The 26,674-nt window shown below is 43.7% G+C and overlaps 1 protein-coding gene across 1 annotated transcript; it reads left to right on the top strand.

The window, feature by feature from the left end:
* Positions 1-19,142: 19,142 nt before the first annotated feature.
* LOC308313718 (uncharacterized protein) lies at positions 19,143-26,442 on the top strand. The gene is made up of 3 exons (XM_080761005.1): positions 19,143-19,245; positions 20,233-20,873; positions 23,100-26,442. Exons 2-3 carry the CDS (start codon positions 20,310-20,312, stop codon positions 23,685-23,687), a joined length of 1,152 nt encoding a protein of 383 aa, XP_080617131.1. The 5' UTR covers positions 19,143-19,245; positions 20,233-20,309; the 3' UTR covers positions 23,688-26,442.
* The last annotated feature ends 232 nt before the right edge of the window (positions 26,443-26,674 follow it).

Genomic DNA, 26,674 nt, shown 5'->3' with positions numbered 1-26,674 from the left:
ATAAGCTGTGTTAAATAGAGGACCTATATTGTAGTTATTTAGTCACAAGCTTCTTTCTTTCTTTCTTTCTTTCAGATATCCTGCTGATGACCCCAGAGTCCAAACGACAACATTGCAGAGTTTGAGGATGTGATGATGAGATCCTGCAGCATCTTACACTGATGACGACATCGATTAGAAGACTGCTCAAAGTAGGAACCATGTTTTGATTCATATACCAAAGACTGTAAAAATGGGACCCAATGCCTCCCTGCTTGGCACTCAGGATCAAAGGGTTGGTTTGGGGGGGTCAAATCTACTAATCAAATGATTCCCGAGCGTGGCACGGCTGCAGCTCACCGCTCCTAGGCTGCGGCTCACCGCTCCAAGAGATGGGTCAACAAATTTCACTGCGGTAACGTGTGTGACAAATCGTATGACTTTGATATGCTGATCATTATTATAGGCCTATATGATCCACCTTTCATGTTGATGCACTCCTCCATAGTTCTTATACATCTGTTGATTTAGCAAACTATTGCAAGGGAATAATGCTGTCTTTGGGTAAACCTGATAATCTGCATAGAATTCTGTAGTGTGTGTGTGATGCCTTTAACCCATTTAGACGCGGCTTCTAAAAAATATATCTTCTAAATCCTGACAGTTTTCTGAAAATATGTTTCTATATCAGTGGTTCTAGAACTATTTCATGTCAAGGACTCTCAAAAATCATCTGTAATTGGCCTCCGACTCCCATCTGAAAATATGTTGTTCCAGGGACGCCCCCCAAAGTCAAGATTTGAGTTAAAAACGTTCGCTCTGAAAGAATTATATATTCAAAGATTTGCACCAAATTTTCACGAAAAAAAAAAAATAGCAGATCAACATTTTCACGGTTTAAAAAAAATAGCAGATCTACAAGGATGCAGCGTGGCACTCAGTGCCGCGCCACAAGCTTGTACATCTGCTATTTTTCAATACCTAAAGTATAACATAATGCTTCAAACACCAAAAGGGGTTCCTGTGCTGAGCGGGTTAAGATTATCTGCTAAATCAATTTGATAAGATTATCCTGTGTAGTGTGTGACACTATCGGATTTAAAAATAGTCTAAGATTGAAAGAAAAACTAATGTAACAGAGGCCCTAAATCAAGGGCCTGAGAATTACTGCCGAGAGATCCCAACCTTAGCTCAGTAGTAAGGTATTTATTTTTTATCCCACGATTTTGTAACTCATTTTTCACCCCTGTGTCAATCATCTAATGTGATCCTGGGCTCTACACACCCTCCTCCAACCTAGTCCCCATATATGGGGGACAAGGGGAGAGCAACGGACTTGAACTCATGCTTCCTTCATGCATGAGTGTCCAAGTTGCTCCTTTACACCTGACAGGGGGGAGTTTCCCTGGTTGGCTCGTGGAAGGAACACGTTATTCCAACCAGTTCCTTTCCCCTCCATCAGGCCCCCCGGCTGGCCAGGGGGAGGCAGTTTTAGTGACCAGGATTACTGCATGTTTTTTGTGAGGGTACCTACCCTAGGCGGACACGGGGAGAACATGCAAACTCCACACAGAAAGGCCGCTACGAGCTTGTAGGTCTGCTATTTTTGAAAAATAGTTAAAATGTGGCACAAATCATTGAATATATATTTCAGAGCGAACATTTTTAACTAAAATATTTGCTTCTGGGGGGGGTCCCTGGTCTGGAACTACATATTTTGAGATGGGGGTCCGTGGCCCAATAGAGAATTCTGGGGGTCCTTGACATGAAAAAGGTTGAGCACCACTGACATAGAAACATACGTTTTTCAGAAAAAAATAGGATTTAGAACCCTTTTTTTTTTATCGACCTCAGTCCAAAATGGGTTAAAGGAGCACTTTGCAGTGATGTAAACTAAAACTAAAATCTTCTGCCCAAACAACACTGCTCCTTGCAACCGTTTGGACCCCAAGGGTCATCATGGTGACCCTTTGGTGTGGTTAAGGAAGCAGGATGCATCACTGCTGTTCGACCCACAGGGGGCAGAGTAGAGCAGCCCACTCCCACAGCTAGCTACAGTGTTGGGCATTCAAACAAGTTACTTTGATTATAATATTATTCAGAATCAATCTCTATTGTTATCTTTATTCTACCCAGGGACGAGAGGTATTACTGACCAAAAACTGTAATATTATTACATATTAATATGTAAAAGAAAAAAATTGTAGTAGGTTAGAGATTGCTGTTTTATTTTATATAGATATCTACAGTACATTTTGCAGCAGAAAAATAGTTTGGCTGATATTGGTGACTGATTATTCAGCTTGGCTGATATTGGTGACTGGTTATTCAGCTTGGCTGATATTGGTGACTGATTATTCTAATGAATTGGATTCAGTTTTTTTTTGCGGGTGGGGGTAGCAAAATTACGTATGTAGTATTATATTTCTTTTGAATCCAAGTAATATAATATTATTGTGTTTTGTAAGGAGTACTAGATCTGAGTAATATTAGCTATCAGCTATACTGCAGGTCAGGAACTAAGGATATGTCGATATGATCTCATTCTGTATTGAAAAAATATATAATAATTTTGTCTATTCTGAAAATTCCATATAACAGCGTATCTGCACTGCAGGCTTAGGCAAGTCAGATTTAACTTTAATACCTTTTTTTTATATTTAATATTGTGAGCTTGTAGATCTGTTCAAGCTGTTACTTTGGGCTTGTTTATCAGTAAAGACAGCAGGAACTCCTATACGGTATAGTTGTGTGCATTGGTCCTTTAGTGCTGTAACTCTGTGATTTACCCCATTTGAACCCATTTTGACCTGAGATCAGATTAAAAAAATGTCTTCTATACATCCTGACAGTTTTCTGAAAAAGCTATGTTTCTATGTCTTCGATCTTTAAAAAAAAATACACAGATCTATAAGCGCATAGCGCGCGAACCATGAGCTTGTAGATCTGCTATTTTTCAATAGCTAAATTATATCATAATGTTTAAAACACCAAAAGGGGTTAATTCCCACCCAAAATGGATTAATACAGTTCAGTGATTTCTATAGCGGTTTACCCCCATCTGATACAACTCTTCTTATTCTCTGACTGACTGGGACCCCAAAGTTCACTGTAAAATCCTATAAGTGTTGATTTAAGTCTTGAGCTCTGTGTACACGTTGTACTGTACAGGGACTCCCATCCCAGGTTGAGAACATTAAATATGATATATATATATATAGGCTTACGTTAAAATTAAACAAAACCTTTAGCCTTGTATATAGCATAGATCAGGGCTGGGCAACTTTGATGATGCATATAGGGCCAATATATTTCCACACTCATTCCAGAGGGGCCACAGTGCATATTACTGTCGTAGAAAAAATTTGCCGATCTACAAGCTCAAAACGCGCCTCAATGCGACGCGTTTTGAGCTTGTAGATCGGCTATTTTTTGCAATATTTGAATTGAAAACCTGAATATTTCTTTGCTATTTTTGAATTGGAATCCTGAAAAGTAACCTTTTTTTATTGAATTTCAAATGCATTTAGTTATAGTTATGTTAACTTTCTCTCAAAGACAATAATGAAGTAATTAAAGTTGGTTTGGAATTGTAACAGCTGAAATCAATATGTATTCTGATATTAACATGAGGGCCGCATTGAGTGAAGGTGGGGGCCGCATGTGGCCCCGGGGCCACCAGTTGCCCACCCCTGGCATAGATAGTGTGTGTGTGTGTGTGTGTGTGTGTGTGTGTGGTTAAATAAATGCTAATTATTCTGGGTGTGACAGGCACCCCCCCCCCCTTCCAGTGTGTGCCTCTTACAAATGTGCGCCACAGAACCCTTCTGGTTTAACCCATTCAGCACGGGAACCCCTTTTGGTGTTTTTAAGCATCATGCTATATATTTTAGCTATTGAAAAATAGCAGATCTATACCGAGTGATATGATATGATATAGTACTTTATTGTCAGTTCACACTGTAATTTGTCTTGCGACACAGCAGCCAAGTATGCAGAACACATATACGTCACACATTTGACATAACACAAAGAACAAGACAATTACATAAAGACATGAAGACAAGAGCAATATCCACCGCTTAGATTATCCTGTGGCTACTACAACTCCTGATTAAGCCTCAAGGTCGACTGGTGGACAATGGACCTGTGTGCCGCGCCATGAGCTTGTAGATCTGCTGTTTTTGAATATTGTTAACAGAGTCAAAGTTTAAGTCAAATCTTTGCTTTTGGTTGGGTCCCTGAAGAAACAACATATTTTCAGATGGGGGTCGATCGGCGGCCAACTACTTTTTGGGGATCCTTGACATGAAATATTGAGCACCACTGATCTAAAAACATCATGATTTAGAAGACAGTTGTCAGGCCTAAATGGTTTAATATTCAGTTCCGCGGCGGGCCGCGCATGCCAATGATCGCCCACTGTCTGTCCAGACCGTTCCGGCAGAGTTTCAGGCTACATTTTAATTAGGGATGCACCGAAAGGGAAATTCTTGGACTAAACCGAATACCGAATATAGGAAACAGTTGGCCGAATACCGAATACAGGAAACAGTTGGCCGAATACCGAATATAGGAAACAGTTGGCCGAAAACCGAATATCTGAATATGATTAATATTATATATGTTTTTTCCTACCATTGCTGTCATGGCCGTACCTTAAAACTACCTGATTTATGGCAAAAAAAATGGTTACGGCAAAACTTAACTTAAATAATAATCACTATTATGGGTCCATAAAACTTTTATTCAGCTCTTTTGAATGCGGTTTGTATTCGGTGATATATTTTCTGCCTATTCAGGCCGAAACCGAATAGGCCGAAAATGCATTTATAGCCGTTTTCTGCCGAATATTTTCTGCGGCCGAATATTCGGTCCATCACTAATTTTAATGGGTCAGGATGGGTCAAACAGTACGGGGGGGGGGGGGCAGGAACAATGGGGAGCCTCTCTGGTTCTGTGTGATAGGCAGTTTAGCAGTGAGCTGGGACGCCCCAGGGGACGCCCCCGGTGAACCGCAGACCCCCAGAGGGGAACACCGCACACGGCAGCATGCGTGCGTGGGCTTTAAATGCGGAAGAGGGAGAAGTTGACCTTGTTCAAAACGTGTGTCGAACTTGATTCCGTTGGTATACAGATAATACAGTATAGGTGGTGCTATAGAGGACCTATATTGTAGTTATTTAGTCACAAGCTTCTTTCTTTCTTTCTTTCAGATATCCTGCTGATGACCCCAGAGTCCAAACGACAACATTGCAGAGTTTGAGGATGAGATGATGAGATCCTGCAGCATCTTACACTGATGACTACATCGGTTAGAAGACTGCTCAAAGTAGGAACCATGTTTTGATTCTCTGTATGCTGCGTGTGTATACTAATGACACACACACACACACACACACACACACAATTTTAGTTTTTCATTTGAATCCACAAATGACAGTTAATTTTACAAGGAGACAAATATAACAGTTGACAGTTCATGGAAACCTATAAAGAGCCCAAACAGATCAATATTTGGCAAGTTGCTTTTTTAGTGTGTTGAGCGCTCGAGCCGCTGTGCCGAGAGAGAGAATGTGTGTGTGGCAAGCGAATATCCCCGAAACAGTGTTTTCAGATGCGGGAGGCAAACGAATATCCCCGAAACAGTGTTTTCAGATGCGGGAGGCAAACGAATATCCCCGAAACAGTGTTTTCAGATGCGGGAGGCAAACGGGTGTCCTTGAAACACTGTTTTCAGATGCGTGAGGCAAACGGGTGTCCTTGAAATACTGTTTTCAGATGCGTGAGGCAAACGGGTGTCCTTGAAACACTGTTTTCAGATGCGTGAGGCAAACGGGTGTCCTTGAAATACTGTTTTCAGATGCGTGAGGCAAACGGGTGTCCTTGAAACACTGTTTTCAGATGCGTGAGGCAAACGGGTGTCCTTGAAACACTGTTTTCAGATGCGTGAGGCAAACGGGTGTCCTTGAAACACTGTTTTCAGATGCGGGAGGCAAACGAATATCCCCGAAACACTGTTTTCAGATGCGGGAGGCAAACTAATATCCCCGAAACAGTGTTTTCAGATGCGGGAGGCAAACGAATATCCCCGAAACAGTGTTTTCAGATGCGGGAGGCAAACGAATACCCCCCGAAACAGTGTTTTCAGATGCGGGAGGCAAACGAATATCCCCGAAACAGTGTTTTCAGATGTGGGAGGCAAACGAATATCCCCGAAACAGTGTTTTCAGATGCGGGAGGCAAACGAATATCCCCGAAACAGTGTTTTCAGATGCGGGAGGCAAACGAATATCCCCGAAACAGTGTTTTCAGATGCGGGAGGCAAACGAATATCCCCGAAACAGTGTTTTCAGATGCGGGAGGCAAACGAATATCCCCGAAACAGTGTTTTCAGATGCGGGAGGCAAACGGGTGTCCTTGAAACACTGTTTTCAGATGCGTGAGGCAAACGGGTGTCCTTGAAACACTGTTTTCAGATGCGGGAGGCAAACGGGTGTCCTTGAAACACTGTTTTCAGATGCGGGAGGCAAACGAATATCCCCGAAACAGTGTTTTCAGATGCGGGAGGCAAACGAATATCCCCGAAACAGTGTTTTCAGATGCGGGAGGCAAACGAATATCCCCGAAACAGTGTTTTCAGATGCGTGAGGCAAACGGGTGTCCTTGAAACACTGTTTTCAGATGCGGGAGGCAAACGAATATCCCCGAAACAGTGTTTTCAGATGCGGGAGGCAAACGAATATCCCCGAAACAGTGTTTTCAGATGCGGGAGGCAAACGAATATCCCCGAAACAGTGTTTTCAGATGCGGGAGGCAAACTAATATCCCCGAAACAGTGTTTTCAGATGCGGAAGGCAAACGAATATCCCCGAAACACTGTTTTCAGATGCGTGAGGCAAACTGATATCCCCGAAACAGTGTTTTCAGATGCGGGAGGCAAACGAATATCCCTGAAACAGTGTTTTCAGATGCGGGAGGCAAACGAATATCCCCGAAACAGTGTTTTCAGATGCGGGAGGCAAACGAATATCCCCGAAACAGTGTTTTCAGATGCGGGAGGCAAACGAATATCCCCGAAACAGTGTTTTCAGATGCGGGAGGCAAACGGGTGTCCTTGAAACACTGTTTTCAGATGCGTGAGGCAAACGGGTGTCCTTGAAATACTGTTTTCAGATGCGTGAGGCAAACGGGTGTCCTTGAAACACTGTTTTCAGATGCGTGAGGCAAACGGGTGTCCTTGAAACAGTGTTTTCAGATGCGGGAGGCAAACGAATATCCCCGAAACAGTGTTTTCAGATGCGGGAGGCAAACGAATATCCCCGAAACACTCTTTTCAGATGCGGGAGGCAAACGAATATCCCCGAAACAGTGTTTTCAGATGCGGGAGGCAAACGAATATCCCCGAAACAGTGTTTTCAGATGCGTGAGGCAAACGGGTGTCCTTGAAACACTGTTTTCAGATGCGTGAGGCAAACGGGTGTCCTTGAAACACTGTTTTCAGATGCGTGAGGCAAACGGGTGTCCTTGAAACACTGTTTTCAGATGCGGGAGGCAAACGAATATCCCCGAAACAGTGTTTTCAGATGCGGGAGGCAAACGAATATCCCCGAAACAGTGTTTTCAGATGCGGGAGGCAAACGAATATCCCCGAAACAGTGTTTTCAGATGCGGGAGGCAAACGAATATCCCCGAAACAGTGTTTTCAGATGCGTGAAGCAAACGGGTGTCCTTGAAACACTGTTTTCAGATGCGTGAGGCAAACGGGTGTCCTTGAAACACTGTTTTCAGATGCGGGAGGCAAACGAATATCCCCGAAACAGTGTTTTCAGATGCGGGAGGCAAACGAATATCCCCGAAACAGTGTTTTCAGATGCGGGAGGCAAACGAATATCCCCGAAACAGTGTTTTCAGATGCGGGAGGCAAACGAATATCCCCAAAACAGTGTTTTCAGATGCGGGAGGCAAACGAATATCCCCGAAACACTCTTTTCAGAGGCGAGAAGCAAATGAATATCCCCAAAACACTGTTTTCAGATGCGGGAGGCCAACGAATATCCCCGAAACAGTGTTTTCAGATGCGGGAGGCAAACGAATATCCCCGAAACAGTGTTTTCAGATGCGGGAGGCAAACGAATATCCCCGAAACAGTGTTTTCAGATGCGGGAGGCAAACGAATATCCCCGAAACAGTGTTTTCAGATGCGTGAGGCAAACGGGTGTCCTTGAAACACTGTTTTCAGATGCGTGAGGCAAACGGGTGTCCTTGAAACACTGTTTTCAGATGCGTGAGGCAAACGGGTGTCCTTGAAACACTGTTTTCAGATGCGGGAGGCAAACGAATATCCCCAAAACACTGTTTTCAGATGCGGGAGGCAAACGAATATCCCCGAAACAGTGTTTTCAGATGCGGGAGGCAAACGAATATCCCCGAAACAGTGTTTTCAGATGCGGGAGGCAAACGAATATCCCCGAAACAGTGTTTTCAGATGCGGGAGGCAAACGAATATCCCCGAAACACTGTTTTCAGATGCGGGAGGCAAACGAATATCCCCGAAACAGTGTTTTCAGATGCGTGAGGCAAACGGGTGTCCTTGAAACACTGTTTTCAGATGCGGGAGGCAAACGAATATCCCCGAAACAGTGTTTTCAGATGCGGGAGGCAAACGAATATCCCCGAAACAGTGTTTTCAGATGCGGGAGGCAAACGGGTGTCCTTGAAACACTGTTTTCAGATGCGGGAGGCAAACGAATATCCCCGAAACAGTGTTTTCAGATGCGGGAGGCAAACGAATATCCCCGAAACAGTGTTTTCAGATGCGGGAGGCAAACGAATATCCCCGAAACAGTGTTTTCAGATGCGGGAGGCAAACTAATATCCCCGAAACAGTGTTTTCAGATGCGGGAGGCAAACGGATATCCCCGAAACAGTGTTTTCAGATGCGGGAGGCAAACGAATATCCCTGAAACAGTGTTTTCAGATGCGGGAGGCAAACGAATATCCCTGAAACAGTGTTTTCAGATGCGGGAGGCAAACGAATATCCCCGAAACAGTGTTTTCAGATGCGGGAGGCAAACGGGTGTCCTTGAAACACTGTTTTCAGATGCGTGAGGCAAACGGGTGTCCTTGAAATACTGTTTTCAGATGCGTGAGGCAAACGGGTGTCCTTGAAACACTATTTTCAGATGCGTGAGGCAAATGGGTGTCCTTGAAACACTGTTTTCAGATGCGTGAGGCAAACGGGTGTCCTTGAAACACTGTTTTCAGATGCGGGAGGCAAACGAATATCCCCGAAACAGTGTTTTCAGATGCGGGAGGCAAACTAATATCCCCGAAACAGTGTTTTCAGATGCGGGAGGCAAACTAATATCCCCGAAACAGTGTTTTCAGATGCGGGAGGCAAACGAATATCCCCGAAACAGTGTTTTCAGATGCGTGAGGCAAACGGGTGTCCTTGAAACACTGTTTTCAGATGCGTGAGGCAAACGGGTGTCCTTGAAACACTGTTTTCAGATGCGTGAGGCAAACGGGTGTCCTTGAAACACTGTTTTCAGATGCGGGAGGCAAACGAATATCCCCGAAACAGTGTTTTCACATGCGGGAGGCAAACGAATATCCCCGAAACAGTGTTTTCAGATGCGGGAGGCAAACGAATATCCCCGAAACAGTGTTTTCAGATGCGGGAGGCAAACGAATATCCCCGAAACACTGTTTTCAGATGCGGGAGGCAAACGAATACCCCCCGAAACAGTGTTTTCAGATGCGGGAGGCAAACGAATATCCCCGAAACAGTGTTTTCAGATGTGGGAGGCAAACGAATATCCCCGAAACAGTGTTTTCAGATGCGGGAGGCAAACGAATATCCCCGAAACAGTGTTTTCAGATGCGGGAGGCAAACTAATATCCCCGAAACAGTGTTTTCAGATGCGGGAGGCAAACGAATATCCCCGAAACAGTGTTTTCAGATGCGGAAGGCAAACGAATGTCCCCGAAACAGTGTTTTCAGATGCGGAAGGCAAACGAATGTCCCCGAAACAGTGTTTTCAGATGCGGGAGGCAAACGAATATCCCCGAAACAGTGTTTTCAGATGCGGGAGGCAAACTAATATCCCCGAAACAGTGTTTTCAGATGCGGGAGGCAAACGAATATCCCCGAAACAGTGTTTTCAGATGCGGGAGGCAAACGGGTGTCCTTGAAACACTGTTTTCAGATGCGTGAGGCAAACGGGTGTCCTTGAAATGCTGTTTTCAGATGCGTGAGGCAAACGGGTGTCCTTGAAACACTATTTTCAGATGCGTGAGGCAAATGGGTGTCCTTGAAACACTGTTTTCAGATGCGTGAGGCAAACGAGTGTCCTTGAAACACTGTTTTCAGATGCGGGTGGCAAACAAATATCCCCGAAACAGTGTTTTCAGATGGGAGGCAAACGAATATCCCCGAAACAGTGTTTTCATATGCGGGAGGCAAACGAATATCCCCGAAACAGTGTTTTCAGATGCGTGAGGCAAACGGGTGTCCTTGAAACACTGTTTTCAGATGCGTGAGCTAAACGGGTGTCCTTGAAACACTGTTTTCAGATGCGTGAGGCAAACGGGTGTCCTTGAAACACTGTTTTCAGATGCGGGAGGCAAACGAATATCCCCGAAACAGTGTTTTCAGATGCGGGAGGCAAACGAATATCCCCGAAACAGTGTTTTCAGATGCGGGAGGCAAACGAATATCCCCGAAACAGTGTTTTCAGATGCGTGAGGCAAACGGTTGTCCTTGAAACACTGTTTTCAGATGCGGGAGGCAAACGGGTGTCCTTGAAACACTGTTTTCAGATGCGTGAGGCAAACGGGTGTCCTTGAAACACTGTTTTCAGATGCGGGAGGCAAACGAATATCCCCGAAACAGTTTTTTCAGATGCGGGAGGCAAACGAATATCCCCGAAACAGTGTTTTCAGATGCGGGAGGCAAACGAATATCCCCGAAACAGTGTTTTCAGATGCGTGAGGCAAACGGGTGTCCTTGAAACACTGTTTTCAGATGCGGGAGTCCAACGAATATCCCCGAATCACTGTTTTCAGATGCGGGAGGCCAACGAATATCCCCGAAACACTTTTTTCAGATGCGGGAGGCCAACGAATATCCCCGAAACACTGTTTGTCTCTCTGTGACACATGTCTGTCTCTCTGTGTATGTGTACACGTACACATAGAGACAGACACGTACACAGAGAATGCCGGAGAGAGTTGTTCATGGCTGTGCATTCTTTTTTTACTAATGCAGGGACGTACTGGTGGTGCCGGAGAGAGTTGTTCATGGCTGTGCATAATTTTTTTACTAATGCAGGGACGTACTGGTGGTGCCGGAGAGAGTTGTTCATGGCTGTGCATTATTTTTTTTACTAATGCAGGGACGTACTGGTGGTGCCGGAGAGAGTTGTTCATGGCTGTGCATTCTTTTTTTACTAATGCAGGGACGTACTGGTGGTGCCGGAGAGAGTTGTTCATGGCTGTGCATTCTTTTTTTACTAATGCAGGGACGTACTGGTGGTGCCGGAGAGAGTTGTTCATGGCTGTGCATTCTTTTTTTACTAATGCAGGGACGTACTGGTGGTGCCGGAGAGAGTTGTTCATGGCTGTGCATTATTTTTTTACTAATGCAGGGACGTACTGGTGGTGCCGGAGAGAGTTGTTCATGGCTGTGCATTATTTTTTTACTAATGCAGGGACGTACTGGTGGTGCCGGAGAGAGTTGTTCATGGCTGTGCATAATTTTTTTACTAATGCAGGGACGTACTGGTGGTGCCGGAGAGAGTTGTTCATGGCTGTGCATTATTTTTTTACTAATGCAGGGACGTACTGGTGGTGCCGGAGAGAGTTGTTCATGGCTGTGCATTCTTTTTTTACTAATGCAGGGACGTACTGGTGGTGCCGGAGAGAGTTGTTCATGGCTGTGCATTCTTTTTTTACTAATGCAGGGACGTACTGGTGGTGCCGGAGAGAGTTGTTCATGGCTGTGCATTATTTTTTTACTAATGCAGGGACGTACTGGTGGTGCCGGAGAGAGTTGTTCATGGCTGTGCATTCTTTTTTTACTAATGCAGGGACGTACTGGTGGTGCCGGAGAGAGTTGTTCATGGCTGTGCATTATTTTTTGACTAATGCAGGGACGTACTGGTGGTGCCGGAGAGAGTTGTTCATGGCTGTGCATTCTTTTTTTACTAATGCAGGGACGTACTGGTTGTGCCGGAGAGAGTTGTTCATGGCTGTGCATTCTTTTTTTACTAATGCAGGGACGTACTGGTGTTGCCGGAGAGAGTTGTTCATGGCTGTGCATTCTTTTTTTACTAATGCAGGGACGTACTGGTGGTGCCGGAGAGAGTTGTTCATGGCTGTGCATTCTTTTTTTACTAATGCAGGGACGTACTGGTGGTGCCGGAGAGAGTTGTTCATGGCTGTGCATTCTTTTTTTACTAATGCAGGCCTATTATTTCGGTTATTTGTTTTATTTATTTTGGTTGTGCAAACCAGCTGTTTAGTGATTTAATAGTAGTTCCTCAGAACCGTGTACATTTGGCCAGCTGTGCCAGTATGCATGTACACCTCGTGTAAAATTGTCTATCCTTATTGAAAAGTTGCTTTGAACAAAGAAAGACCTTTGCCAGACTTTAAAGACACAGAAACAATCAGACGTGTATTAATCGACTTTGGTTTGCTTTGTTTGTGCATATATGTAACTGTTTTTAGCCGCCGACCATAGACTGTAAAAAAATATGGACAAAGCGTTCAATTAATTTCAATTCAAGCGTGCAATTCATCCCAGAATGAATTGCTTGTGAATGGGCGGGAGACTGGTATAGGACAGTTATCCAAATTCAGTTGAGTGTCCCACCACTCTGTTGTTGAATGGCCTACAAGGTGTTTCTTTGTCATCATCACCATTCAGATAAAAGCCATACAGTTGGGCCTTATGGTAAACCATGGGGGGGGGGGCAAAGGCAAATGGTAAACCATGCCCCCGCCCCCCCCCCCCCCCCCCCCCCCAGACCAATGGCAGACCAGAGCTTAATTTAAGAGAGAAACCCCATTGCTGTCTCACTCTCAACAGAACATTGTGTCTGCTGGCAAACACATCTGTATAGTCTCTTAATCCTTGGATATTCAAAAGCACATTTACGGTAAGGTAAGTAACTTAATGTGGCATTGCATTTGGTGTTATTTAGCTTGGGTGCATCATAATATTTAGAGCATGCATTGGGCTTTTAGATAAATTAGCGCAATAACACCATTCTCTCTAGCCTTTTTTTGTATCTTAAAGCTCTTTCTATTTGTCTATTAGTGTGTGTGTGTGTGTGTGTGTGTGTGTGTGTGTGTGTGTGTGTGTGTGTGTGTGTGTAAAATGTGCCATAGGGGACAATAAAGATGTTGGAATGTTTCCTGTTGGAATATAGTTATTTAAATTTACCCAATGAATGTACCATCAACCCAAATATTACCTGAGGTAGCATTGCTTGTTTGGGGTACAATTTCTTAAACAACAAAGTATAAATTATGCATTTATGTGTGATAATGTGTTACAGATTGTGGGAGACATGGAATCCTATGGTAGCTTTGCCAGTGTTGCAGAGCACACATGTTTTTGGCAAGACACAGATTTTGACCAAAACAGTGTATCTTCAAATCAGGACAGGAGTTCTTTTGACGGTGAGATTGTTAGGAATCCCAATGAAGAGTCGGAGTCACAGGCCGTTCACAGTGAAAGTGACCAAGAATCAGATTTTGAGATTGCTTACTATGACTCCAATGAAGAAAACGATGACCAGGCTGAATCGGAGTTTGCTGTTGAAGTATTGGATCCCTGTAGTGAGACTAAATCAAAATTGACCGATTGGTCGGCAGGTCACAATATTTCTCAGAGGGCCTTGTCCGAACTGTTGCATGTTTTAGTGCAGTGTGGCCTGGACGCACCCAAAGATACACAGAGGGACAGAGTGAGCCACCCGAATGCGAGCAGTCCCAGTGGCCCTCAATGCATGTGTGAAACAAGGCTCAACATATTTCTAGGTCTCCTGGAGAAGAATGGCGAAACCCTGCGACTACAAGGTGTAATGTTAAACCGGTTGCTGAAGCAGCAGCGAGGGGCTCAGAAACAGGATGGGCCGTTGCTGGAGCGACCCGTAGATGCGGTCTTCCCACTGAACACGAGCGACGATGTCCATTCCATGAACGAGAAGCTGCGTGACTCGGTGTTCATGTCTGCAGTTGTAAGTTTGAATCTGTTATTCACATTGATTGGAAAATGAGCTTGTATTGTATTATATGTGGGGGAAATGGAGCTAGTGCAGGGCAGCGACAAGACTGGACGTCCATGGTGCTGTGGTATTACTGGGTGAAAGTGACACAGGGCTGAAGTGGCATTTGGAGGAGGGTGGTCTTGGGAAAGCATAGCAGGGTAAACCAATTGATTCAAATGCCGTAGAACAGAGTTATATAGAATACCATAGGTGCAAATGTGGGTTAACGATAGAATGACAACACGGCATTGATATCTTGGCTGTTTCACTTACTGTGGCTTTTCCTTCCTGTAACTTTTACCATACACACACCCAGGTTGCCATGGTTGGAGACAAAGGAGGTAGTTCACTGGATGATGCTACCAGACGAATGATGGCGTTTCTCCTCTCACAGGAATTGGCACACCAGTACAACCTTTTTGGACGTCAAGGCAAGAGGAAGTTCCGAGACCTGCGTCTTTTTGATGTTGTATACGGTAAATATGAGTTTTACATTGATCAATGCAACTTTTCCTTTATCTGACTTAAGATAAAGTATAGTATAATGTTATTATAAATGTTGCGGTTTGAAAGCTGAAAGCCTTTGAGTCAAAAGGACCAATTGAAATACACCACTTTAGTGACACACTAAAATCCTCTACGGTGGGTGGTGCTTAATGTCTGAACTGGTGGGTGTGGCCACATAGAAACTTTTCTGGAAAAATAAATCTTCCTCCAAGTATAATCATAATACTCTGATTATCATGTTTTAGGGGTGGGTGGATGACTGCATTACATCTTTAACTGGCAAAACATTTGATATACACATGTAGCCCAGGGCATACTCTCCGTTAATTTTCCTCATTTAGAAAAGTATTTATTTAAAGACCTTTTAAGCCTCGTACAAAGTCAACTCTTGTCGTGACAAATCATGACAACAAGCACAATGTTTTGGGCCGAACAAATAATTATAAAGAAGAAAAAAACGGAAGGTTACACCACTTTTTTCCTTTCTTTCTTTTTTCTTCTTTGCAATTATTTGTTTGGTCCAAAATATTGTGTTTGTTGTCATGAGTTGTCACAATTCGAGTTGGCTTTGTCCGCGGCGTAACCTTCTTTAAATAAATACTTTTTGAAATGTCCATGGGAAAAATGCATTGGGAATTATTTCCTGGGCCTGGCGTCGTCATGAAAAGGGATGACGCCATGCATCTTGGGGACTGCGACACTCTATATGGCCACCATTGACAACCTATAGGCCTATAAGGCAACATTTTCTAAATGTAATTATGCCGTAGCCTGAAAACCCACCTTTTCAGACGTCACCATGGCCCATAGCACTTGCCCTAGGCCTTTAGATAGCACTTTATGTAGACTTAGATAGCATTTTAAACAGACTTATAGCATGTTACGTAGACGGCACTAGAATTACAGTCTACGTAACATGTAGACTGCAACCCGGAAGGTCTACCCCGGCAACCCCCGAAGGTCGCCCACTCGGGAGCCATATCATCCTAATAATAATAATTAGAGCGTGTCCTGGGCCACATCTGTGCAAAATTCGGCGCGTTTAGACAAATTAGTGCAATATTACCATTCTCTCTCCTATGGTCAGGCTCCATTATACATTACTGACCTAGTCCAACGCTACATGCCTGAGAGGGCCCTAAGGTCTGCGGATCAGGGTCTTCTAAAAATTCCTAGCACCAAACGTAAAACAAAAGGTGATAGAGCCTTTCAGGTTGTAGCGCCCACACTGTGGAATGCCCTCCCACGGGTGTTGAGATCCGCAGCCTCGGTTGACATTAAAAAAAAAAAACATTTGCTATTTGCACAAGCTTTTACCAATGTAACATAATGGTTGTGTTATTATTTTTCTTTGATCAATCGTATGTTCCTGTTTTTTGTTTGACTACTATTCTATTGTATTTTGTTTTAAATTTCTGCATGTAAAGCACTTTGTGAGTTTTCTCTGTGAGAAGTGCTATACAAATAAAATGTACTTACTTACTTACTATGCTCCCCTACTACTATAGATTTACCCAAGCTTCATGTCATTTCTTTTAGGGGCACTAAAGAACAATGCCGACACTCAAGGCATCAACGAGAAGGATGTAGAGCAGGCTCTCTCCAAGTGGTTCAGGGGAGCTCGCGATAGAGGTCTGCCAGGCTCTGTCACCGCCGGGGATTACAATGGAAAGGCTGAAGAGACACACAATACTTATACAGGGTTCTTTTTTTTTCTTCTTTTAAATTTTATTTTACTTTACATCTTGTTATCTGTAGTGGACAAGTGATCGTTTTATGTAGCCTATAGGCCGCTACGGCATAATGTGTGCGTGCACGATTACTGATAAATAAAAGGTGTGCCTTCTGTTCTTGCACATTTGGTGCACACTGCTGCTAAATAGATTACCGGTTTATTATTTTATATTATATACATATTTTTTACATTTAGTTGTTACCTGGATAATGTACAAGCGATTATTGATGTGCGGGAAATAGTACTGCTGCATATTTTCTGATAAAGTATCTTCTGCTCTAGCACATTTGACACTTTGCTGTTCATACATTTCCTTTCTTAAGAGGTATATCATACCTGCAGTCCCAAGTTTCTTTATTTCTTTTTTTGGGGCTTTTTTGCGTTTATTAATAGATCACAGTAGGTAGACAGGAAACGGGGAGAGAGATGGTGGTTAGATACACATCAAAGTTCATCGGGAACGGGACTCGAACCTGCGACACACTATCATGCGGGATTACCAGCCACGGTGCCTAGACCGCTAAACCGGCCCAGGCCCTTTATTTCTATTTTGGTATCTATTATTTTTGTAGTTTTTATTATGTTGTTTATACATCTTGTTTTGTTCTGTGAACACATCCCACCAACATTCCACTTGACTGTAGCTTTCCAATCAAATATTTCTTATTATTAAACCTTATTGTCTACTATTACCTCGGTAAAACTTACACTTACACATGCAAAACTGTATTTTCATTTAGATGATTGTTGTACAAGAGTTAAAGGTAGAGTAAGTGATTTCACTCAAAAAACCTTAGGTTTCGTTTTTTTCGCACAGCAAGGAAACGCAGCAGGGACCTCATCAATGTGTTCAATTCATAAACTATAGCCTACACCCTACACAGTGAAATCTATGGTGTTAAAATTATAACGTCACACGTGCATGTGTCGTGCCGTCGGGGACTGGACCTCTCTCTCTCTCTCCCACCCTCTCTCTCACTATACGCACGTCGCACGCAGCCACGCACTGTTCTTTTGAGCATGGAGGCACCGCGCTGAGCTGTAATCTGGAGCCTTGTTTTAAGGGCCTTTGAGGTGCTGTGGTACCAAGAGGTGCATGCATAGTCAAAGAAACCTTGTACGAGGGCTCCTGTTAAGGTCTTCAAGGTGTTTTTGTTGACCAGTGAGGAGATCCTGTAAAGGAATCTTGTTCTTTGACTTTTTTGATTACGTTGATGGCCTTTTTATCACCGGAAAGATTGGCCTCCAGGATGAAACCTAGGTAGGTAATGTCATCTTTTCGTGTGATAATATAATAATATAATACAGTACAGTACAGTAACTAGTTGCACTGCTCAGTTCACACAGGTGTGATTTTCTTTACCGCTCGGAGGAGGCGATAACTTCAATATCTGTATTGGATCAAACAAAGATGTGCTATAGGCTATGCTTGGTGATAATGATATATGGAGTTCATGCCTGTGTTGGCCAACTTGACCACCTCCAATTTAAGGACCACTTTTCAACCTACCTTCATATAATTGGTCGTCACACTCACATCACTAATGTTCAGGGGCGGAAACTCCGTGGGTTCAGAGGCGCGACTGAACCCCCTGGCATTTTGGCAAAGGCGCGACTGAACCCACTGTTTATCATTGATCATGTTGAAATGTTGCTGAAACAATTTAATGTGTTCTTCGTTGTGAACTGAAACACTGTGTTCATTAACAAACTGTAAATAAGGTACCAACCGAAAAATCGTTTTTTTTCCACCGCTGGGGGGGGGGGGCGTGGCTGCATGAACCCCCTGCCGTTATAAGAACTTTCCGCCACTGCTAATGTTCATGCTAAAATGGAAAAAATGACACCATTTTTTGAGTGGTATAGACTATAGAGTATAGGCCTAGACGGCTGTCCCTGGCTGGCTGGCTTTGTCCCTGGGTCTGAGCATGGAAATAGCATATTTTCACCACCAAGTGTCACTGTTGCGCAGCCTAACACACGCACACACACGAAAGCCAGGGAGGGAGGAGAGCTAGTAGTACAGTACAGCACATGCCACTCACTTCACACGGGTGTGATTTTTCTATGCGTCTCGCGTCTGTCTCATAGAGTCTGATTCATAAACGTCATGAGCAGCGGTGTCTCCGTCTATGGGTGTCTCGCGCGTTCATGTACGTGACGTGTGCGACCGCTCCTCCTTTACACTTCACCGTGTCGGCGTCATAGAACTCTATGCCCCATACTTAAGGCGGACCCCCAGTTGAAAATATACCCCATGAGACCCCCCATGATTTTTACGGTTCTAGCAGTGATTCTCAACCTGTTTAATTTCAAGGACCCCCAGTTTGACATGCATTAGTCTGCGGACCCCCATTTAATGACATTTCTATCTCAATTTATATGGTCCATACACTCTCAGAGTTACAGACCGATAAGGGTCCATTTGGTTCCAAACCATCATTTAGCTGCAGGGGACCCCCTGGAACTCCCTCAAGGACCACTGGGGGTCCCCGGACCACACTTTCGGAACCAATGATATAATGATATCAGTATGTGTAGTGAGTAAACTCCGCCCGACTGTGCCACGCTGGACATAAAAACGAGCAGCCATCGACCAAAGCGCAGAGTGATGACGTCATTATCACCCGCCCACCACCACAACAACAACAAACAGTGCCCAGCTGTTTTACATACATCCCACTGAGGCCTGCTAACTGACTACAAGTACATGTACTGCAAGTTTCTTTTAGCAAAGTTGCTGTAAGTATTTTGCCACGTCGTCATATTAAGCTTAGTCTGCTGTGTTCATAACTGCATTAAAAACGTTGTTTTAAAAATAGAAATAAACATGTTTCCTTTCTTTGCTTTTACTAGCATTGGGTTAACGTTAGCTCTTTAAACGACCCTAGCGTAAGGTACGGTTCTTTGTCAACAATGGTGTGACGATGGTTTAATCAACGTCAATTCGTTGAAGATGAAATATATTAAATAAATAAAAATCCGTTCCGATGTTGTGATTTAAAAATAATAATTAAACTTTACAGCGTAGTTGCTACAGTAACTATAGCCGCACTGCGCTAGCAACACAGAGGGCTGTCTCCAAGCGAACTCATGTTAGGAAACTTACTAGCCTTGGATCAATATTCAAGAAAGACTGTCATAGATTTATTTTTGATCGATTCTGAAATTTGTTTATATATGACAAATCGATCAAATAAATCTATTAACAGCCTTGGTCCAAGGCTAGGACATCAGTTTATCAACTCACATTTGATACATTTTAGTGTCACATTTATACTGTATGTATTGTAAGAATACCAAACGAGTCGCCTCTTTACCAACTCACCCCAGGCGTACAGCCGGCGGAACTGTTCAGCCTGATATTCCTAAAGTAACCTATGTAAAGTAAATTATGCTTAAACGGTTAAATCTAACCTTATTCCCAACCTTAAACTCAGTCAAACTATGCCTAAACCTAACCCTATTCCTAAAATTAACCCCACTAAAATGATGCCTAACCCTAAATGTATTTCTAACGTTATATTCTCAGTAAAACTAAATAAAGAATACAAGAACCTCTGCACCGAGCGGTCGGCGTGAGGTCGGCAGAAAAAAGCGAGGCCGAGATGGATTATGGGCGACTGTACCTGATACCTATTGTAAACTGTGCTTAATGCACATGCTTTGTGCCGAATGCCGATATCTTTCAACGATGTTGTTTACATTCTGTCTTGTCTTTCCACAAAGATCCATGGACCGGAGGAATTGATGGCAAAGCTGGACCACAAGAGTTCACGGTGGAGAGATTCTTCTAACCTCCACCAATGACCACCAACATCATCTTCTCATCCAGCGTCATGTCGCCGCGGAAGAGGCCCTTGGTTCCGGTGAACAGTCGGAGGAAAGCCGCGGACGACGTCTTCCCGTTCAACCTCCTGCCGGTCGAGTGTCAGCTGCACGTCATCTCCTTTCTCAATGAGGTCGACAAGTGCAGCTGCGCCCTGGTCTGCGCCAGCTGGAGCTGCCTGGTGCGCTCGTGGAAGCTGTGGCGGCTGGCGGACTACTCCCGCCGCGGGGTCTTTCACCTCGGCCAGGAGGGCCTGCTCGTGTCCAACCGGGAGTTCGAGCGCTGGAAGGCCTGGGTGCACCATTACACCCATCATCTCATCTCCCGCCACGCCAGTCTGCTCACCCTCAAGGCCAGCTTCGACCTGGGGGACAGGTGCAACAAGTGGGCGGAGCTGCTCAGTCACCTGCTGGATAACGTCCACTGCAGAGACCTCAGCCACCTGGACCTCAACTGGACCTTCACCCTCCTGGAGCCCCTGGACCTCAGGGTCCACTCTGGCTCCAGCTCCCACCAAGACAGTATTACCAAGATGGACCAGGTAGCCTGCTATTTTTAACTCCACTTAGGCCTGTCACATTATGTGAGATAATCGCAATACATTTTTGAATAATCACTATAATCGTCATGTTAAAAATATAAAAAATAAGAAAATTCCAAAATAGTGCAAATAGATGAGTGCAAGATCTGCTATTGCCACTACCACAAACGCCCGGGGGTATTTAGGACCATTAAATCAGAGCGCCCAGCGATCGTACACAACTTTTGTGTACGAAGCCTGAAAGTCAAACAGAAACCTAGTTTTGATTCATAATGTTCCAAATTAATTAATAATCAACAGAAACATAATTCAATTGTTAATCGCAAATATTTGAGAGACAATTAATCGTCAAGTAAAATGTCATGCTGACAGCCCTAAAGCCCAAACCACACTAAAGGGTCGGGTTGGAACAAGACGGTTTTTAAGGTAGACTACACCAATGCAATTAAATGAATTGCCGTTAGACCACACCAATGCAACTCATTGCAACTGTGTCGTTTGTGGTTTGTGTGGTTTGGGCTTAACTCCACTGCATGTTTAATTTTTACCTGTTCAACTTCTGACCTGCATGCATACTTGCATAGTATGGCATAGCCATTTATAGAGGGCATGCGCATGCATAAAGTGAGTGACAAATCGAGTTTACGGTCATTTAACGAACCCATTTAGGCCTAAGGCCGATTCTAAAAACACCTCTAAATCCTGACCTAAGGTTTCTGAAAAACTTCAAATATTTATATAGCAGCATCAAAAAAATTAATTTTTTGAATACTGTACATACTGTACAGAACCCAAATATGGGTGCCCGGCCTGAGGGGGTAAGATACCAATAGGGGTTCACGCCCAGAATGGGTTAATGCAATGATGCAATCAGATTTTTCTGTTTGGATGTATGGGCTGTCAAGGCCAGAAAGACGTTTTTTGCCACTCAGTAGGCGGTCCCGCATAACTTCTGGGTATGATGATGATATCGTCACGTGCATACCCTCTATTGTCACAGCACAGCACAGGTTTACAGGTGTAAAGAAGTGGGTGAATGTTTATTTTTAATTTTGATTAAAAAAATTGCGTTCTCCCATCATTTTGTAGTTTCTGTGAGAAGATAGAGGTTAAGTCAGATCAGGAGAGATGAGGGTGGAAAAAAACACAGGATAGAATACAGGTTAAATAATGAAAGATATATACATAATAGTGAATGTAGTAGCAGGCTAAGCAGGTATTTAAATGATGTTTAGAACATTACCCTAAAATGTACAGCCTGTAGATTTACATGTACTGTTAGCCCTAGAATGTCTGATCTTATATTTCATGTATTCCAATTCCAAATACACAGCCATAGATCGGTCCCATCCGCACGTTAGCAGACTGACCTACACGAATCTGCTCTGCGCGGCATGTGTACTGTTACTGTACTTACTCACCCAATAATTCATCCCTAAGACTTGGAGTCAGATATTATCCTAGTTTCATATCCATTTGAAAGTTCTGGCAGAAAACGTGTGTTTAGTAAAATAACTTCCACGAGCTGCACACAGACGACATTCTCTCTGGACGAAGGGCCCTGAATGAGTGCAGGACTGAACATATCAAAACTTCCTTTGGAAGTTGTGTGTACCGGTATGCCTGGGACACACAGTTGGCAGGGTGAGGAAACCGTCTTCTTGGGGTGTTGTCTTCCTTGGACGGTTACTTTGTGGTCTGTCTGTGACTTCACCAGTCTCACAGAACTTGATCCTAAGTTAGGAAATAGTACCAGGGCTGACGGAAAATTGCACTGCGTACTAGAACAACACCAGCTTCCACTTGCTCTATTGCACAGGCCTTATCCTGAAGGGACAAACGTGGCATCTTTTGTGAGCAGTGCCTGGAACATACACGAACTCTACAAAGTTGCAGGAGCCATGCCCAGGTGCCAGTCAGTCATACACCTGCACCTGGCAGGTCGCTCAAAACGAGAGCGATTATTAAAAACGAGCATATTGGGGTATTTTGGCAAATTTGTGGGGAGGCACTACCCACAGCTGTGTTGCTTATTCCACAATTGTCTTGTAAATGTGACTAATCAACGATAAAAATAGTAATACAATACCAATTGATATTATTGAGGGGGATAAATAACTGACCAAAGTTACATTTTCAAACCTTTTTTTGAGGAGTATTATTATATTTGTTTGTAAATGTGAAATTTGGTAGTCGTTTTGATAAGTTTCTTTCATTAACCGCCAGGTCGCCAGTTTCCAGGAGCTGCTGGCCAAACTCACTCACAGCTGCCCTCGCATCTCCAAGATGCGTCTCCATTTCGACTGGTCTGACGCCTCCGTGTCGCTGCTAACCCAGTTCCAGCACCTCCGAGTCCTGGAGCTCAAGTACTTCTGGGTCTTCAAGGGAGTCACCCCCTCCACGCTGCAGACCATGACCAAGTCACTGCCCAATCTGAAGTCTCTGACGTTGCACATCCTGGTGCCGCTCAGGAACCTGGGCATCTCCTACACGCTGGAGTCACTGTCGCTGGAGTTCCTGGACGTGTCGCCCAGCCGCGGCCTGGTGTTCTCCTGCCTGAGGCTGCCTGCGCTGCGCGAGCTCCGGGCCAAGAAGATTGTGCGCGGCATCACGCTGGACAGGAGGACCAGGCTGAGGATTCAGAGCCGCTGGCCCTGTCTGCTCCACGTGCTGCGGGACGGGACGCCCAGACTCCAGGCGCTCAACAACGAGAGGCTGCTCCCCAACTGGAGAGAGGAGAGCTACCGCGATCTCTCTGCCATCCTGCTGCAGTCCTGTTACTGTGTCCAGCATCTAGATAGCTGGCTTTGGTGATGGGGGATCCGCTCGTTAATTCCGACGGCGCATTAGTCCGACAACGTTTCTTTTCTTCGTGTGCGGTTAGGGTTAGAGACAGGGTTAGCAATGGGGCGAGTCGGACCAACACTCCGTCGCAATAATCATGAGCCGTCGGAATAACGCCACTGACCCTTGGTGATGTGCAGTTCAACCTGTGGCACTGAATACATGACTGGGCTTTGGACAGTAGACAGTCTAGTAAACTGTCAATATATATATATATATATATATATATATATTGGGCACCAGATTGTGTCTAAATTTGAACTGGATGATTGCAGATTCATTGCAATATGGAAACTATAAAGCAACGCCTGTATTGCTTCTAAACGAAGCATAGTTTTGCTGTACACTACCCTTGCTGCACATTTCAGCAAGGGAGTGATCAACTTGAATCTAATTCAATCATGTTAATTTCCAAGAAGACAAGACGGCTATTGATTGAGACAATAATACCGGCAAAAACAATGGAGCTTCACAATGTTTGTGATATAATAATGCCAGTCTCAATAGTACGAAGAAAGAATCGTGGTCCAGACCCTACAATCGTTACAGGCAGTAACCATGTAGTTTTAACCACTTAAGCCCCCTGTGCAACATGTCGTGAGCTTGTAGATCTGTTGTTATTTGATCATCTTCCACGATACGGCAATGTCCAAAAATAGGCTCACCGGGTTGAAAGTGGTTAATTAATGGCACATTCAAGTTTGTCTGGCTTCAGGTACAGTCAAATGTACAGTATGGGTACCGTCATGTACTGTCTCCAGTGAATGGACAACGCTACAGAGAAAGTAAGACAGTAAGACAGAAATATCACAGCTGTAACATATACCATCAGTTGTTAATTTATCCATTTGTACACTCAGAGTTTAACTAACACTCAGGAATTTACTGTGTAGACATTTGTTCCATGTAACCTAACGATTGATAAAATTAATTATAAAAATATACACTCATAATAGCAGAAAGCCTCCTAGATTAATGAGTACACTGAGTTACAAATGGATAAATTAACAACCCCCAAGTTTTTTATTTTATTGTAGGCTGATCTAGAGTCCGTAGTGACTACGGCGTAGTCAGTCGGAACAGTCTCCTTCACATAATCTCAAAATGGAAAATGTGCTCAGAGATTTTGCCTGTAAGGTGCAGGGGTCATCAATATGTCCGTGACAAAGACTTGTCGTTGTCCGTGGCAATTTTAGATTTTCTGTTTTACACATGTTCTTATAGAGGGTAATAGGGTATGCGCATGCATAAAGTGAATGGCAAATCGAGTGGCAAAGTGCGTTTAACGTTTAACGTAGTTTTAAGCAATCGGATTGGACTTTTCTGTTTGGATGTATGGGCTGTCAAGTCCAGAAAGTGTTTTTGTCACTCGGTAGGCGTTTCCGCTTTACCTCCGGTATGATGATGATGTTACACGCATACCCTCTATATTGATCATAAGACCCCATTACTGAATGTCAAGTCTCCATGTTTTCTTCAAAACATGTATGACACTGTTTACTACGACACTGACACATTATGCGTCCACTAGTGGTTCTCAAACATTTTATTTGCAAGGACTCCCTTAACAATGGAATTTTTACAGAAATGTCCACCACAAGCCTACATGGTGATGACCCCTGGGTGTTGCACCATGTCTCTCTGACCAAAATAGAGTAACTTCACGATGCAGTAGTCTACCTAATGGTGCTCCCACTCAGTGTCAGTGACCATAATCAGCTCTTTATGGGGCCATGCCAAACCCCTCCAAACTAAAGTATTTTGTTCTGTTATGATAGTCTTTTCTTTTCAGAAAGCTTTGCATTTTTGGGACATGCCATGCCCCCTTTTGGCCAATCAGCGTGACAAGTTAATATCAGTTCATCCGTTGCGTCCAGAACCAGCCTTTCCAACAAGGTTTACAATGTGTTTACAAACTGCTTGAGATGTCCTGCTAACGGACAGACACAAGTGGCAAAAGGTTAACTCTTTGATGGAGATAATGACCTGGAAGGCGACACTGATCCAGTGATTCTATATTATTACTGAACCTGTTGCTAGGTTTTTTTTCTTCGGCTCAGTACATTCCCAAGAGCCAATATTAAGCTGGTGTAATACTAATCGTAGCTGCCTGGTTAGAAATGCGGCACAGTTAACACAGTTTGCAACACCTACACTTGACTTGATCCCCCTATTTTATTATTCTAATCCATATTTTAATACATATGACTTGACTGGTCCTCGTGTTTCAGGTTTCAACATGTTTGTCTCCCAAATCAATCGTAACTCATTTGGTTATTGTACGAGATTTTATCATGTGACATGGCAGTCTTTGAATGAAGGAATTCAATCACTTAGTTTATAATTATTATTTTTTTACTGTATCCCTCCTGGCTCTCTACCGTGTTCCATTTGTGAGTAACATGCCTTTTGTGTTTATGTTATCAATATTGTATATCACACACACAAAGCAGCAGGACAAAGTTCTATTTGCATTTGTTTTGCCATAACCCCCAGTCTGGTGTTTTCACATGAAGAATGGATGACGTTGCAGGGTTTCTTGTAACCAGTAGAGGTCCCTATATCCTTAAAAGATTTATTTTGGACAGACACATTTCTCACTGATGGTCTTACAATTTTGACATTCCTACATTTGCACTAGAGAGTAAGAATATCTCCTAGGACCTATGACCAGTGCATTCCCATTGACTTGTTTTTCATTAGGTTTGCTGTGTCGTAATAAAGATCTGCAGATGTTTGAGATATTATTTCTGATCTTCAAAATCTACAGTATCTGTGTGTCTATGTTCAGGATTATTTCAAATAAATTTTTGAGTGGTGCAACCACTCCCTTAGCTGTGTGGGTGGCTGGATGCCTGGGTCTGAGCACGAAAATAGCATGGTTTTTTTTCACCACCTGTGCGCAACCAAACACACACACATATTAACTGTATATAATGATTTTGGGTGTGCCAGTA

The sequence above is a fragment of the Protomyctophum bolini genome, assembly GCF_963924005.1.
Source record: "Protomyctophum bolini genome assembly, chromosome: 4".
NCBI classification, from domain to species: Eukaryota; Metazoa; Chordata; class Actinopteri; order Myctophiformes; family Myctophidae; genus Protomyctophum; species Protomyctophum bolini.
This window is presented reverse-complemented; position numbering and strand designations above follow the sequence as displayed.